The sequence below is a fragment of the Lipophrys pholis genome (assembly GCF_963383615.2).
Source record: "Lipophrys pholis genome assembly, chromosome: 7".
Classification (NCBI taxonomy): Eukaryota; Metazoa; Chordata; class Actinopteri; order Blenniiformes; family Blenniidae; genus Lipophrys; species Lipophrys pholis.
The window spans coordinates 19,741,069-19,758,080 of NC_137638.1; the positions used below are offsets into that span (position 1 = coordinate 19,741,069).

A 17,012-nucleotide genomic window follows, 5' to 3' on the forward strand; every position below is an offset into this window, starting at 1 on the left:
TTTGAGCTGCTGTGTCTCTGTTGCAGTCTAGACTTTTCCTTACCATTGCATACATTCACATTTGTCTGGGATCTGCCAGCTGTATCCATCTGAAACTGACCCCATTCCCATGGATTCTCACAAGCCTCTTAAAGACTGTGATACTGTTCTCTTTGTCTTACTTAGTGGTGGGCTGGCGGCTGAATAAAAAAATGGAGAACGTAATCTTAAGTCCTCTTAAAGACATGGGTTTACGCCAGATACGTGGCCCCTGATTTGGTTGCTTCAACAATGCTGTCTAAATCTGTGTTTAAACTTCCACTTCTCCTCATAATACGCACTGATCCTGCATCAGCGGAAATTAAAAGCTGGTTTAAAAAAAAAAAAAAAAAAGGAAGACTTTGACACAAAAGACTGATTTAAAAGTTTTGCTCTTTATTCCAAACTTCTTTTTCTTTGAAAAAAAAAAAAAAAGGTACATGACGATAAGATACAAAAATACCTTCATCTTTTCTTTTTTTCATGCACAAGTGTGTATAAATACACAAGATTGAAAGGCAAATTTTGAAAAAGGTTTTGCTTTTACAAATAATGCATCGCCATATTACAACATGTAATCTGCAGTAAGTACCACATCAGTGCCCGGGGTTAGACAACATTAACAGGAAATCGTATCAAATTTCTGCTCGCCAGGTCACAGTCCAGTTACTGTTACATGATTTACAATGAATCTGTTTCTGACTGTAAGTGGTCATAGGTATGGACCGGGCCCATCCAAGTTCAAAGTGTCAGTGGTATGAACATAACCACAAAAACAAAACGTAAAACTTCTATCCATGCTAAAGAAAATATCCGGACTCCTTCACTGTGGTGATGAAATCCTGCTGGTATGAACTAGTTAATGTTACTGTTACTGTTTGTATAGGATGAAATCTGCACTTTTTCTTTTTCAAGAGCGCAGCAAACATTATAATATATCATTAAAACCATCATTAAAAAATAAAAATATTTTGTTAGAACATTAAAAAAAAAAAAAAATCCATCGTTTAAAGTTATAATAGTAAAAATGTCTCTCAGAATGTGATTGAGAGTTAATCTAACGGGAGCTTTCGGTGCAGAGAAGGTCACAGACTAAGACATTAACAGTCATTTTCTTGGCAGTTAATTTGATCACAGCTCGCGTGTTTGGAGAACCTTTCTGCAGTTTCAGAGGTTAAAAAAAAAAAGAGCTTCAACTCCGATTAGAAAAGGATCCAATTTTGAAGACTTACTGCAGGATAACATATATAAATGCATAGCTGGACAGTGGTCGTAATGTTGTCATCATTTTCTGTCACTGATGTCACACACCTGATAAAATAAAATCTCACATTGTTCCGTTGTAGACACATTTTTAAAGCAGCACATATCATCTGCACGTGAGCAGAAATTGCTCGAAATCTTGAACGTCACACATTTCTTCATTTAGTGGAAGACAAAACAAACTTAGATGTTGACCATTAAGTTCTTGTCTCTGTCACGTCAGTCCAACTTAACATAACACTGTTGCCATTTCCCCAGCAGCCAATGTAAAAATCGATGAATGCACAGCGAGAGAAAAACAAAACTTAACGGTTACAAAACATTTAGCCATTTATTGCTTATGGGTGTAATGTGCAGTAATTGTTTTAGGGTTATCACAGCTTTAGAACAGTATTGAGTTCATGCTAGGTAAGATCCAAAGCTTATCTGCTTCATTGTTGCTATTACTGGTCGTTGTTGATGCTCTTTGGTGGTTATGGCTTCACTGCTCCTATCTACCCCTCTCACTGGTCGGCTTTGTAGCAATAGACGCCATAAGACTTTTGCTGCTTGTCTGGGAATCCCATGAAGCGCACGGCAGCTTCTGTGGGGCTGCAGTTCTTGCGGGGCCTGGTGATTGGGTAGCGAACGCTGCCGTCAGCCAACCAGCCGGCATCACAGCGATCGTAGGCCTTGAGCTTCCAGGCGGCGTACATTTGGCCAACCTTGGCGATCTCCGCACCGTCATCCAAGCATGCCTGGGTAGCCTCGTCGAAGGTCAGCCTGTCAGGCTGGACCAGCCAGTACAGATGTCCTGACAGAGGAGAAAGCAAATATGAGTCATTTCGTCATGGTATTTTCTCAAGTAAGCTCAACACAACTTGGGGGGGAAAAAAACGAAAAATCTTAAAATCTCACCCTTGAGTTCATCAGTGAAGCAGAAGACATCGTAGCGGCCTCTGTGCTTGTCTCTGCGTCCGTAGTTTCTCAGGCCAGGTCCACTGCTGGTACCACCGCAAGGCTCACGGGGTTTGGTGATGGGATACTGCACGGTGCTGTCGTTGAGCCACCCAGCGTTGCACCAGTCCAGACCCCCCTTCCAGGCCTCAAAGAGCTGGTCGAAGGTGGCGACCAAAGCATCCTGGTCCTCACAGGCCTGCACAGCATCGTGGAAGTTGAGATTGTAGCGGCCCGCACTGGGAGAGTATGGGAATACAACTCCTGGAAGAGGCAGACAAGATCAAATTATAAAAAAAACAAAAAAAAAACATAAACCTTAAGAATCAATATTTCTTTGTATACATAAATCCTAAAACTGTTAGGATGTCTTAAAGATAGACAGATGTTTAAAGTGTGTGACTTCATCAAATATTAACTGGAAACCCAAGCTGAGGTGGTGCAGCCCAATCAATAAATTGGACTGGAGGTCCAGCTGGAATTCGGCAAATGCAAAACACATTTAAATGAAACATAGTCAGCTATCAAATTTTCGATGAATCACATCACATATCCGAAGGTGCCTGAGGTGAAGACACCTTGGAAGAGGAAATAAGCTTTTTTTTTTCTTTTTTCCAGAAATCTGTTCAGATCCGATCCGACTGTAGAAACATGTAATTGAGTAGAGGTTTGACCACTTCAGTTTACAATCACTTTACTGGCACTTCTAGTAGAATTCAATCTTTTTTTTTTAAGATCAATTAATGCGGAAAAAAAAAACCTGATGATCCCCCACAAAAAATCTAATGTTGTCACTCTTTGTGTGATGATGTGTGTCTCATCAGGTACATTTCTTAAGTTTAGTTATAGACATTTGAGGGATATGTTGGTGGCCTTTAAGTCCACTGCCACCACACCAGAAACGTAGGTGGCACAAAGTATGTTCTGAGTTATGTTACATATATGTGAATAGAGGCCTATTATAGGTACAGCAGCTCACAGCATATTGCCAATGGTTTCCAGAAGCTCAATTTTGCTGACTCATTAATCTTGTGATTCTCTGGCACAGTGGGGCGGTGGGGGATGGGGGGTGTTCTCTCATGTAAACTAAGTGTTAAGTTCTGCTACTTTAAAGATCGAAGTAGTGGGAAGCATGGTAAATGTATGGATGTAAGAAGTGGTAGAACAGTTTCAAAATGGAATTTATGCGAAAGTGAAATCCAGCTCAAGACAATGGCTTTCACAATATCCAGAGGTAAATGCTGCAACAAATAAATTACCTTTGTTGAGACCAGCACCGGCACCTTGCACCTCCAAGGTGATCTCCTGAACTATGTCGTTGTCTCCGTTCACAATCTCGCAGCGGTATTTTCCGTTGTCTTCCACAGAAACATCAGTGATTGTGATGGAGCCATCTTCATTGTCATCTTCCTGCAGAAAGGCACGGTCTGCAAATCTTCCATAGGTCTTCTTGTGGAATCCCATTGAGAGCAGCACCTCCTCCTCCGGGGCTGCATCGTCCGCTAATTTGGTCCATTGCACCCGGATACCAAAGGCTGAGCCATCTGACTGTGGCAGCCTGCAGGGCAGGGTGACGTTGGCACCCGGTTCAGAAAAAACCATGACTGGAAAAAGGAAGAAAAAAAAAGACATGCTATAAGTCTAACGTTGCAGTTTAGCCACTTGGAAAGTTTTACGGTGCTTATGTAGCATTATGGATCTCTTTTTATACACTAACTCCAAAGAATTCAGGACTGTTTGCTCTATTTTGTGTTTGGCATACAACTGGTGCCGCAAAACTGTTGGAGAAACACCATAAAAGGAGAAACACTCAGATGATCCCTTGCCAAGCCACCCCACCTTTATCAGCTTTGGCATTTTGTAGTTTTTGTCATGTTCTCGCTTGAAAAATGCTGTATATATTAAGATAATCCACTATATATGTACATACACATGTAGTGCATAAAGGATTACCTTACACAAAAACTACCAAAGAGTCTGGAGGTATCCTTTTTTAGCTAATTAGATGTAGTATTGGGCACCAGCCAGTCGTCAGCCCTTGGAGCCAATCAGCCTCTTCACGTTTTTTCCATGATGTTGCCTGTCCCAGCACTCATAAACCCTTGGTTCCTTGGCATTAACCCTCAAAATGAAATACTTATCTTTCTTCCACGACATCTGATTTTTATTTAATAACTAAGGCACTAAAGGAATAACAGGAATAAAGGGAGCAGATAAAGTTGTTTTTATTTTAAACCATGTGCACTCCTCGCCTACCCGACAGCTGAAAACCGCAGGTTTCAGGGACTCGCCGTGGGTTCCCATCATTTCCATGACCTCTTTGTTAAGACCCCACAGGATTTGCTTAGTTAAGAAGACCCCAACCTGCAAAGGGTTGCAATTTCCAGGCAATAATAGGCACCAGATGAATGGATGTACAGGACCTCTGACCCCACTCCACAGCAAACTCTCACATGCCCCCCTCCCCACTCCAACTTCAACAGGTTAGGCCTTGATGAGTCAAGAGACAGTGCACAGAACTAATTTAATCTGGAAATGAATGAATAGATTAAATCAGCTGCTTGGATTTAAGTTTAGGGCTTGAGTGTCCACTGGTTGTTTGGTATTCCCTGAGAACACTGGCTGCTCTGCATCTGATTTATGTTCTTCCCACTTACTCAGTATAGATGATCTGTGTGTAAACCAGTCTGTCTCTGATTTCTGACAGCAGATGCCAGCATTTATGCTGAGGCGCCTCACTTGGAGCAGGCACACTGGAGCCATTACTGGAATACTGTGTCATGGGCCCCGACAAACGTTTCCCTCATGAATAATACAGGAAATAAAGGAGCTACTGGCTGGCTGCCTTTTGCAGTGATCACCCCATATCCCACTGACAAGGCACGCACGCACGCACGCACGCACGCACGCACGCACGCACGCACGCACGCACGCACGCACGCACGCACGCACGCACGCACGCACACACACACACACACACAGGAGTGACATCAAATTCACTTCTAATCAAACCCATGCCTAAACTGTTCCAAATTTCAAGTTCACTTAAAATATGTGTGTGCGTTTGTGCACGCGTGCGTGCGTGTGTGCGCCCGTGCGTGCGTGTGGACCCTTTTCAGTGGTACACAGATCATTAGTATTGAGTGCTCCTGCACCAGAATTTAATTAGCAGAAGCACTGCTAACTGACCTAATCTACCCTTCAGTCTCACCTTATGCCACTCCATATTTAACTTTCTCAGTTCTTCTCTCAGGCTGCACTACTCGTAACAGCAAATCACCACACCCATCAGCATCACTGGCGTCTGACTCAAGTGGCCAGCACGCTGCCAGCTATTTTATAAGCTGGGAAACACCCTCCTGCTGCTGCTAATTATTAATGTCTTTGAAAAATAAGTAGAGCTTAAATGCCGACTGGACAAGAAATCCCCTTTGCTTATTTTGTCATTGAAAAGTGACTCACAGCTTCTCCGTGCCTCATAAATTCTATGCAAGTATAGCAGCTGCTTAAAGTGTGACTAAAACCTGAATGACTCACTGGCAAAGGTACCAGTGATGTGGGCAACCAGGTGTGATGCCATCAAATATAATCTAAAAATGTCTTGATTCCTAAATTTCACTCAGGAGATTATGTAGAAAGAAGGGTCTCATTGTAATGTCTTAAAACATAGTTCTGCACTAAAATGACAACCAGCCCCAGCCACAGAATGTGTGGGCCGTAATCCTGAAATGTGAGACGAAAGCAGAGGATTGATTAAATGCCACAGCGCCAGTGTCCATGTGAGACAAGAGCTTAGAATAATTTACTGAGTACATACTAACATAATACCTTGCAGAGCTAGGTGAAAGGATATGTGACAACTCTGTCACTCAGGTATAGTATATGTTCTGCAGCAGCCGTGAAGACAATCATGCTTGAGAGACAACAGCAGCAGACAGTGAGACAGTGAGACAGTGAGACAGGCATGTTGTAAGTAATTCCACACTCGTCCCTGCTTCTGCAGTTACCAACAGACACATGTCCCACTGGAGAATGTGGCCCCAGCCATGAGGGGCACACAGCACTCATAAAGCAACAGCCTGTTTTGTGAACTTTTTGGGGGGAAGAGAAGGAAGCCTTCCTTTCCTTGGACACACCTCGAAACACATGTGATTCTCTGAGGTGAGAGATGGGGCCAAATTGTCACATTCAGCAGAAATATGGGAGGACAAATAATACCAAACGCTTCCCATTTGAGAATGTTGACAAGACTCTGGCTGGAAATGAAAACACACCAAAGTACTAAATGAACATGTGTGTATGACAATAAAAAAGCTTGGCAGCTGCAGCCAGGACCTGCTGCCATTTTATTACCAAGCACAATTCTCTCTCACTCTGTAAAAGGTTGTATTTGCAAATGATTGGAACCATCTGCTTCTTTGCGGCACCAAACAGTAAATTAACAACAACATTACAGCAATCCAGGTCTACTCAGTACCCCAGATATTTTCAAACTCTAGTCTAATTAGGCTGTTATACTCTGAGACCTAATTTATTCTTAAGTAATTGAATGGCTAAATGTATTTAATTAGGTTAAATCTCCTCTTCCAGGCAAAAAATGGAAATGGCTTGTTGGTAGCCTCACTGGAGTGCCACACCCTCTGACTGAGGAGCAATGCACAGGATGAAGAGACAAAGCATCCCACAGCTTTGTTCTCGTTTGCTTATGGCCCGCTTGTGTCAATATGGAGAAAGACTTAACAAGCACAGCTGGGACAAACACAGCCGGCCAACTCCTCCACACTAATCCTAATAAGCTCCTTCCTGCATTTTCGCCCTGCAGACCTAGGTTGGAAGTGTGCATGTGATTTAAATGTGTGCGTGTGCATGTGTGTGTGTGTGTGTGTGTGTGTGTGTGTGTGTGTGTGTGTGTGTGTGTGTGTGTGTGTGTGTGTGTGTGTGTGTGTGTGTCTGTGCACAGGAGTTAGCACATAAGTATACAGTCCTCTGCACATGTGTAAAATAGACTGCCAGTCGTTAAAATACACACTAAATGATATAAATGCAATGGTAGCAAGCATGGCTCCATCACCGTCTCATCTCCCAGCCTGAACACATTTGCCACTCAGCCTCCGAGCTTCAGGCCATTTCCAGCCAGGCTCCTTTTCCCAGCCAGCCTTAGCAACTGGGCCAAGCCTCAGTAACCAACGACCACAGTAAGCATTACACTTAACAGACTATTACCTCACAGGGAAAGACAGAGTCATTTGGCTTCTGTTCAGCATGGGGCTCTATACATTTGGCCGTGGGTCATTAATCTTAACTTCGCTCTTGTCAGGCTGCCCGTTACCATGGCCAATTTCCTAAAGCTTCCAGCGCCAGAGTGAGTCAGTAGGTAGGAGGACAGGCAACGCCCAACACCCAGACAGAGAATACACTGGTCTTATGGTAAATATGATATACTGTATGGAACAGTGACTGAACTGGCTGGAGCTGAGCATATGGTTTTATATAATGCATACAATGAGGTCATTTATAAACATTGAAAGTATTCGGACACATTCACACACACACACCCGTGACATCACTGGCCTGTGGCAGAGATGTCAATGTTTGGATAAAACCACACAATCTCCATTCAAAGACAGAGAGAGAGAGAGAGAGAGAGAGAGAGAGAGAGAGAGAGAGAGAGCGAGAGAGAGAGAGCGAGAGAGAGAGAGAGAGAGAGAGAGAGAGAGAGAGAGAGAGTGAGAGAGAGAGAGACCTCTCCCAGTGGATGAGCCAATCCCTCTGCTCTTGGAAAAGAAGGAGCTCAGACATCCTTAATTTGAAATCTACTGAGTCAGCTTGGAGGGCTGCTGAAAGCATATTAAATATCACTCAATGCATATAACATGAGAGCTTCTTGGACCCCCTTCCTTTATTTCATGTCACCGCTACATCTAGTGCTTTTCAGCTCACAGTTACGGCAGCTCAACCATCTCACAGTGTCATCCTGCAGGCAGGTGTGAATATGAAATTCTAACAGTGTTATGATGGAGTCCAGGTCCTTTCCAATGAGCAATATTTCTAGGTTTTCACATTCTATCTGCAGCAGGGAGTGACAGAAATTATTATTGCAAAGGGGGAAAAAAACAGCATTGGACATAACAGTGAGAAATTCCAGGCTGTTAACACATTGTAATACAAATTTACTTGTGAATATGGGACAGCCACTAAATCACTTGTGACCCATTTTAAGAGTGGTTTTTAGTAGTGTGGTCATCATTCAGAAGAGTCAGCAGTTAGTCTCTGTGAACGACAGGGTCATTCATTTATCGGCCAATCCGTGCTGTGGTGGCCTGCACGCAGCAAGTCAATGAGTTGCTGGTGAGCCACACTGTGTCTGTGAGCGTTACCCCAGAGACGACTCTTTTACCCACCGCTACAATGACCCTGTTGTTACTCAAGCATGTGCAGTGATGCTGCTTCACTCACAGCTCATCCTCCTGTTCTTTTTTCTTCCCACATGCACATTGATATTCTTGCACATTGATACAAAATCATTCTTGGAAAAAAGTTTAACAAACACAAAACATTTACTGACATATTTAAATGTATAAAGAAATTAGACGTGAGTTCAGTCTTACCTGTCACTTGCAAGTTCGTGTCTTGACTGTAGGAAATGCCTGTCAGTGTCAGGGAGATTATTGTGATGTAAAGCAGACTCACCATTTTCTCTCTCTTTTTTTTTTTATTTTACACAAAGGGCCCTTTTCAATAGAAATAGAAATATTAAACTTAATAATAAAATCAAATGCACTAAGTTATCTAGGTTGCAAATAGTTAAAGTAAGCTAAAAAGTTGGGTTTTATTCTCTTTTATTCTTATTTATCTAGCTTCCCCCCTTCCTGTTTGTCTTTGTGCAGCAGCCGCCTGTGGTGCTACTGGAAAGTTTGGGCTCCTCAGAGGTCCAGACAAGTGCCTTTTATTGTAACCAAGCATGGTTAGACCACTCCTCCTCCCATCAGCCCATCACCATGCATAGCTCTATACCGGCACCCCTTTGCCACTTTAAAGTATCAAAAATCCCTCCTCTCCTTTGGGAGAAGAGAATGAGCAAACTCTAACGCGTTAAACCTGCAAATGATTAGTCAAGGAAAAATGCAAACTGGATGAAAGTGAAAAAAACTAAGAATTATGTGTAAGATGCAATACAATTGAAGTGAAAAAAAAAGCTTTATTTTTTTTTTTTTACATTATTAATATATTTTGAATCTTTACTATTAAATAAAGTGCTTAAATTATTAAAACGTAAGCACTTCTTTCAAACATCACCGTTCCATTCTAACTGAGATGTGTTTTTATTTGACTCTCTTCTCTAATCTCAAATTAACTGAATCCTACAGTAAACTGTCTTAAAGTAAACGAACTGCTTTGCCCGTACACTGTGCTTTATAAATTAATTCAGATGCAAACAGACAGTTGTGAAATACCAAGAATAAACATGCACTTGATGTAATTCTAGTAAATGTAAAAAGGTTGTAAAATGTGATCCACACCAACTGCCTGCCCTCGAGTCATCTGTTTTGTCTTGCCCTTCTTCCCATTTTAAAGTCATGGTGTTCTCTTCTTTTCCATTTTTATTGTTCCCTGTTGCATGTATTCTTCTTTTGGTATATACAGCTGTAATTAAGGAAGTAAGAGACCAAGTCAGCATCTGCCCACCCACCCCACAGCAGTAAAATGTGTGAGCATGCCTCTCTCGGTCTCCTCTGATGCTGTTGTGGAAGAAACGGCGATTCAGAGAAGCGAAGCAGAGAAGCCCGAGGCAAGTAAAACATGAATTTGCAACCAGTCATGAGCAGAGTAGACCTGTGTGGTCCTTCCAAAATGTTTTCTCAGGCGTTTCGATGGTGTTTGAAAGATGGCAAGGCTGGGAATTGAGCAACATGTGGCAGATGCTCCTCTGGACCGCTCCATCACTGGAGTTATTGCAGCTGGGACAATCCAAACTGTTTTCATTTTCCGCCTCTTTCTTTCTTTTTTCAGGCCCCAGCTGTCAATCCTTCAAGCCATGCAGCGATGACAGCAGAGTCCAAGGCAATCCTTTGTTGTACATTCTGGTCAACTATAGGTCCAAGCTTATTTGGATCCTCCAATCCAAGTTAGGGGCAAAAAGAAGAAAAAAAAAAAGCAGGGGCCCATATAAGGTACTGTTACATAAGATTGCCACAGGCCCTGAACGCTGGGTGAAATTATGATCATACATGGTCCCAGTGTGATGGCACAGCAACCTCTTTCATTCGTTGAGCTCCAGACTGAGCTGCAATCACCTATTTCACGAAGCAGGATATTTAGGCCACTCTGAGGATATCAAAGCCGGCGCTTGTCTGCAGCAGCTTTACCGTTGATGGCAAGATAGCTGTTTAAGTGAGCATTTCCCTTCCTCCCAGCAACTAGCCATTTGTAGACACACAATAGACTGGAAAACATGTGTGGCCAAACTGAACTGGATAATGTTACAATTTTCTCCTTCGGTGCAGCTTGACAAAATAATTAAAAGGTGGATGTTTTATGGGACAACTGGGAGTGTGTTTGAATGATACCGGTATAAAAGAAGCCGGTACAATCAACAGAAAGTGTAACTCGACTCAATGCAATGAAACTTGGACAGTCAACATGATTGCATTTGACAGAGCTTGGCAGTACATGTAAGAACAACAATGTGAGTCAGGATTTAGAGAAGCTGTATGGATTGCAGCCTCTGTGGGACTTTTAGCTTAACATGAAACTCCAGTGTAATCTTTACATAATCGCTGTAATCGCCAGGCATTTGAAGAGAAGCATAATGTACTATTGCGCTAACAAGGGACGATTATTGAGTAATACGATGTCATCTTGGTCATCATAGCAGGAACAGAAAGTCCCACTCAAAGTTGATCGGGTAGGAATTTTGAAAAAGACATTGGAAGATGGATAGAAAGCTAGATTTTTCTTCTTCTGATTTTTATGCTCCACTCTGGAGGCACCACAACCTACATCTGGCATGTCTGGTTTATTGACAGTAATCATGGGACTGCAGTAGATTTATGCTGTAGGGAAGTTCATATTTAATGATTTGCCCAGAAATACACCTGCTGACAAACTCTGACTCCGAAACTCAAAGTCCAGTCATAAACACATTCTATTTTTTTTTTTTTAACTAAAATAACAGTTTCCTTTTTAATTCAGCACTGCAAAAATGTTGCCATTCGTCAAATATAACATAATGGCGATGAAAAGTATCTTTAAGAAAAGAAAAAGGTGATGATGATTCTGGTCCCGGGCAGACACATACGTAAGCTTTCACATGTGCAGCTACATCTGTATGTGTGCGCTCATTTGAGCACTGGGAGGATTTGGAGCCCTGCCCAGGGACTTCTACATGGCTCTGCTGTGTCAGATCAAGTCTCAGGGCCATGAGCACATTCACAGCTGGCTCTCTGCAGGCTCAGTTCCCAGCCTTTGGCCGGGCTGCAGAAAATCCTTGTTAACATATAGCAGCTCCATGGTTTTGAGCCACTAAAAGCATTGAAGAGCAGGAGGGTGTGTAGCATCCAAAAAAAATGACCATCAGAAGCCTTGGGAGTCTCTCATGTAAACCTTCCCATAACATTGGATAGGATGAAATGGAAGATGAACAAGAACGGGTTACCCTGTGTAGAACGTGCACATAAGCCACAGCCAAACATATGGTTGTAATTATCTGTACAGTACCACACGTGATTAGGATTGGAAACATTTCTGTAGATGACGTGGGGATGATGCACAGCTTCGCTGCTGGTAAAGAAACAATGAAGCAAAGGGCTGGGACTTTAAAAGACCTGGGTGGGACGCGAAAGCAAATGTGCTGAATGGATACTTACGTGAGCAGAGCTGCTTTGACGCCACACAGCCTGTGTGTCATAGTCTCATCGCTTTCATATCAAGGAAGATCAGGGAGGAAGAAAAACAGCCTTTTTCATTTTGTGTTTTGTAATGGAGAGTTTCTGTCAACAGATCTTGATTAGAAGGGGCTCCATCCACACACGGTGGCCTTCGCTTGGTTGCTCCAGCTGTTGTGTGCAACCATCTGTATACAAGAGTGGCCAGGCTGGTGGGAGCAGGCCCATGGTACAACAGTGCTTGAATGATGGGATATGTCATTCATTAGTTGGCTTTGGCATAAAAACATACAAAACCACAATGCAGCCATTGAGGAACCCACAAGGTTCAAATGAGTCCTTAGAGCCAAGCGAGGATAACAAGATTAAAAGCTAGTTGAATTTAATTTGGCATTCATTTTATTTGGTGTGCGATGGCACTGGTGGCCCAATGCTGCCTTCACAGATGCACCAATGTCTGTAAATCTGTGGTTACCTTTTTATCAAATTTGCTTTCAGCATCGCATTAGACACCTTATTACCAATTAATTAGATACAGCTAAGTTTACTTACACATGTCCTGCTTTGTTGGATTTTTTTCTTTTGGTAGATACGTATATATTGGTACATGGTATTTACTAAGTAATTGTCATAACTTTATTGATATTCAATTGCAATGTTGTGTTTTATGTTTAGTCTTACTTAAACTTAATTTAAAAGATGGCTTTGCTCCCATATGCTTACACACAATATTTCAGAATGCATCCACAGCATCTATTAACATCACATTCTGCCTCTGTTAAATAGTGTCGGCCTCAAGTTAACAGAGCGTATACAGACTTTATACAGTACAGATTCAGTAATGACGCATTTCACACCTCAGTGATTATGTTTATCTTATTTCAGTAACACTAAACATTATGGTCTGGGGTCAGATTACTCTTCGTTACACTGAAAAAACTTTTTTTGCAGAAAAGATTGCAGATGATTTTGACCTGCTACACAACAGGAAGCTTCAAATGACACTGCTATGTGCTGTCAATACTCTTCAACACTGAATCAGATCTCTATTTGAAATTATTAAGGTTCAGATCTCAAACTCTGTACCCAAGTGTTTTATCTGACCCCAAACCCCACCAAAGTATCAGCCATATCGATACATAACACAAAATGCTGTGGTATGTGTGAATATGTCTCCCAGAGAACATCGCAAAGGCTTTTACATCATGAGGAAATTGTTTGCGCGCTTGCATTGTGCTGTCACAAACAAACATTTGTTTCTGCTTCATTTTCTATTCATTTTTTTCCCCCCGTCTCCATCTGATGGTTGGCCTTGTTTTCTGCATTTAGCTGCCAAGCTCTCACCAGGGGGGCACGTGGGTGTGAGGCCTCGCATTAGCTGCAGCTGTAAAGGACTGTGGGAGAATCGCTCTTGTAACACAATTTGAGCAATCGCGCCACTTATGTCAACTCGCGACATTAAATCATGTAGTCACTGGTGGCCATTCACCACTGGGCGCTTGGATATTGGCAGTTGGATTTTACAGGCAAACTGCAGCTAAGTTCTTCCAAATGAGCTGATAAAATAAATTCATCCTATCAATATGGACGACTATGTGGAAAACACATGTGCTAATTTTCCATCAGTAAAAAACATTAACTATAGAGTTGCAGAAATGGGCTAAGAAACGTCTGAGCTTTCATTTCTTTTGATAATGTTTCTCATCATGGAAATAATTAGCGGCAAGTTTTCTTAATACGTCATCTGTTGTAAAAACTTCAAAAGTGAATGAGCAGGAGTGTGGGTAACCGGTCATACAAACTGTTGCCACACAACGGCACAGACAAACTGTAAGCCGAACAGAGTTTACACTCCGAGTAGCTCTTTAGGACATGACTCAGAACAGCGAAAGTGTGAGTCATACCTTGCAAAACAAATGGCCCATGGTCTGAGTGCATGGTGAGGTATGACTGGAAGCAGCTCCTGGTGCTCATGTGAACTGTTTGAGGTGAGCTAATGGAGTCTGGGTCGCCATAACATGGCGAACAACATATGGAGATGGAATAGCACGCTATTTAAACCGTTAACTCGTTGATAACATGATACCAGTGTTACTGGAGAAAGGTATTCTTGATTTGTCCATTGATGTGCTTGTTTATTTCATACAGCTCAGATGATGCTTGTTTGCACTCTGAGAAAATGTGACTGCTCAATGCAACTGCACAAAGCAAGAAGAAACAGTGGAGTTGGTGTGACGCCACAGTTGATTTTCTTTTTCATATTTGCCTTTGAGGATTCAGTTCCAATTCATAAAAGCTTGGCTTGAGAGCAGTGATTTACTATGTAATACATGGAGACGAGAGGTTTTTCTGCTGCCGTCATGCAAACAGATTTGATTATATGAACATTGCCACTGCCATTTGAAATGACTGGGAAAAAAGAGGAAAATCTGAGCATTGTCATCAAATCACAAGACACATGTAATGTCTCCCTGTAATAATGTGTTTGATGATCAGGATTTCATTGAAAAAAAAACCCAATAATACACAGAGCATTGTCATTTTGTCATTTTAGTGGGCAAAGGAAATCCCATCTCCTTTCCAAGATGCGGGTGCTATTCTGCCTTTGAAACATCTGGTTTTTATACCTCCAGTGTCTCTACAACAGCCAAAGACTCAACAAGTTAGTACTGCTTTACATGTTACCACTAACAGAACAAAGTCCTGACAGTCTTGTATTTTTAGGCAGATTGTCCATTGTAAAATAAATAAATTCATGTATAAATTAATGTCACTGTTCATTTACGCAGCGACTTTTTTGATATGGGTACATCTGAACAGGCAAAATGAAAGCTTTCTAAAATATGTAATGACACTTGCGTACTACGGCTGCAGTCAATGCACATGTGCATGAGATCAACAACACTAACAATGGCTGATTGAATTTAACAGGGCTCCTTCAACAGTTAAACTGGACCTAAGTGACATTGGGCATGGCTTCTGATGAGTCATGGGTGTGAAGCAGCTCTGAGAGTGATTCACGGTCACCTTAGACAATCTGTGTTCCCACCAGGAGATGCTTGGCTCTGCACTCCATGGAAAATATGTCTACTACCCACGGAACAAACTTCAAGTTGCACACAAGGGATCAAGCAAAACAGGAAGTTCACAGACTAAATGTATTGTGAGTCTGGTCATCTTTAGCATAAAACATCTTTTGTTGAAAATGGATTGTAATTCACCTGAGTACTGTGACTTTGTGTTAAGCACAAAAGCACAAGGAAAGAAATGACAACAAGCTGCTCTGTGATGTGATGGAAAAAAAAAACACAAGTGGCATAAATTAGGGCAAGAGAAAAATCACTGTTAACTGGATGAATGTCAAAGCACAAAGATATTATATCATATACTTATAGGCTTTTATATACACCCAAACCATACCATCATCACAACACTGCAACCTTATTCCATTTATCTGTTTATATAGTTTTCACATATTTGCTCATACACAATAATAACAGCAAAGGTTCAGCAGCTCTGAATTGTTTGGGTCAAAATAGGTGCACAGACAACATGTCCACAAAACTGCAACCCTGGACCACGTGGTTCCGGTCATCTCGTTCACAACAAATGTTTTCAGTATTATTGTATATTGCCAAAGTATATTTGATACATTTGGAAGCATCATTAAGTATATTTGACACAAAACATAAGCTATATATTTCATCATGAAGCAGTCTTTAGGGTTAGGGTCAGATCTGAGGTGTGACCAGGCCAGTGTAGGTGTGAGGGAGGTGTGATAAGCTAAATTTGAGGGATTCTCAAGAGAAACAAAGATATGATACTATATTCAATATACAGTATATATGGACATATACTAGATATATGGAAAATATATAAAATATCAATTAGAAATAACAATATGTAAAAGTACTTTGTTTAGGATTTATTTTCTCCCCAAAATTCTGAAATGTCATCCATGGACGAGTTGTCCACTGAGGAGGCTGTCCGTTGGCGAGTTGTCCAGGGTTGCAGTTTTGTGGACGAGGCGGCCTACAATCGTCAGAATAAATCTCAGAGCTTTTGTTATCTGTATCAACCCTGCTTTTTGTTTCAACAGTCGAAACCAAAACTGCATCTAGTTATGCACTAAAGTTTTTATGTACCAAAACTGCAGGAGGGTTCCAAGTGTGGGTATTTTTAAAATGAAGCTGAAGGCACATTTCTGTATTTATTTTATGTTACACTGTATGTTTAACTCTTTGATTTTAAATGTTTTTATTTTTCAATTGCCTTTTTATGCTTTCTGTTTTATTTTTAATATGTTTGTTTATAAATTTCTTTTTTCTAATCACCTTTCTCTTCGTTCTTGCAAAACTGTACGTCTATGAAAGTAAAGCACGTTGAATTTCATTGTTGCTGAAATGTGCTACACAAATGAAGTTGCCTTGCCTGAACACTCATCGGGAAACATTCATCTGTTCTGCAGCCTGAACTCACCTCCTTCTCACCTCTTTCTCACCTCCTTCTCACCTAATTTACAATGTGACATGACCAGAGGTGTGAATAACACGTCCCACCTTTCTGTAACTCTGCTAATTTTGCTTCTAAAGGCTCCTGCAGACTGCATGATTTTAACAATCATGTAAGTTCAAGGCTTGCCACACTGTACAACACGAATCCAATAAACTGAGGTCATGACATGAATTTTGCTGTGTGCAGATTGCATGATGAAACGAAAGCTGAATCGCTGCCTCCGACAATGTGAATCGGAGCCTCACCATTTTGCCATTCATTCTTTCGCAGAGAATGCCGTCATGTGCGCAAAGAGGACCATTCTTCGCGAGAAACAAAGCCATATGATACTCTCCCAATAACTATACTAAATATATATGGACATATACGAGACATATAGAAATATAGAAATAATAT

General features: G+C 41.5%; 1 protein-coding gene across 1 annotated transcript; it reads right to left on the reverse strand.

Moving 5' to 3' along the window:
- Positions 1-394: 394 nt before the first annotated feature.
- On the reverse strand, positions 395-9,140 carry hapln1a (hyaluronan and proteoglycan link protein 1a). The gene is made up of 4 exons (XM_080467678.1): positions 8,826-9,140; positions 3,477-3,821; positions 2,179-2,481; positions 395-2,074 (listed from the first exon to the last, which is right to left on the reverse strand). Exons 1-4 carry the CDS (start codon positions 8,908-8,910, stop codon positions 1,785-1,787), a joined length of 1,023 nt encoding a protein of 340 aa, XP_080323804.1. The 5' UTR covers positions 8,911-9,140; the 3' UTR covers positions 395-1,784.
- Between the last annotated feature and the right edge of the window lie 7,872 nt (positions 9,141-17,012).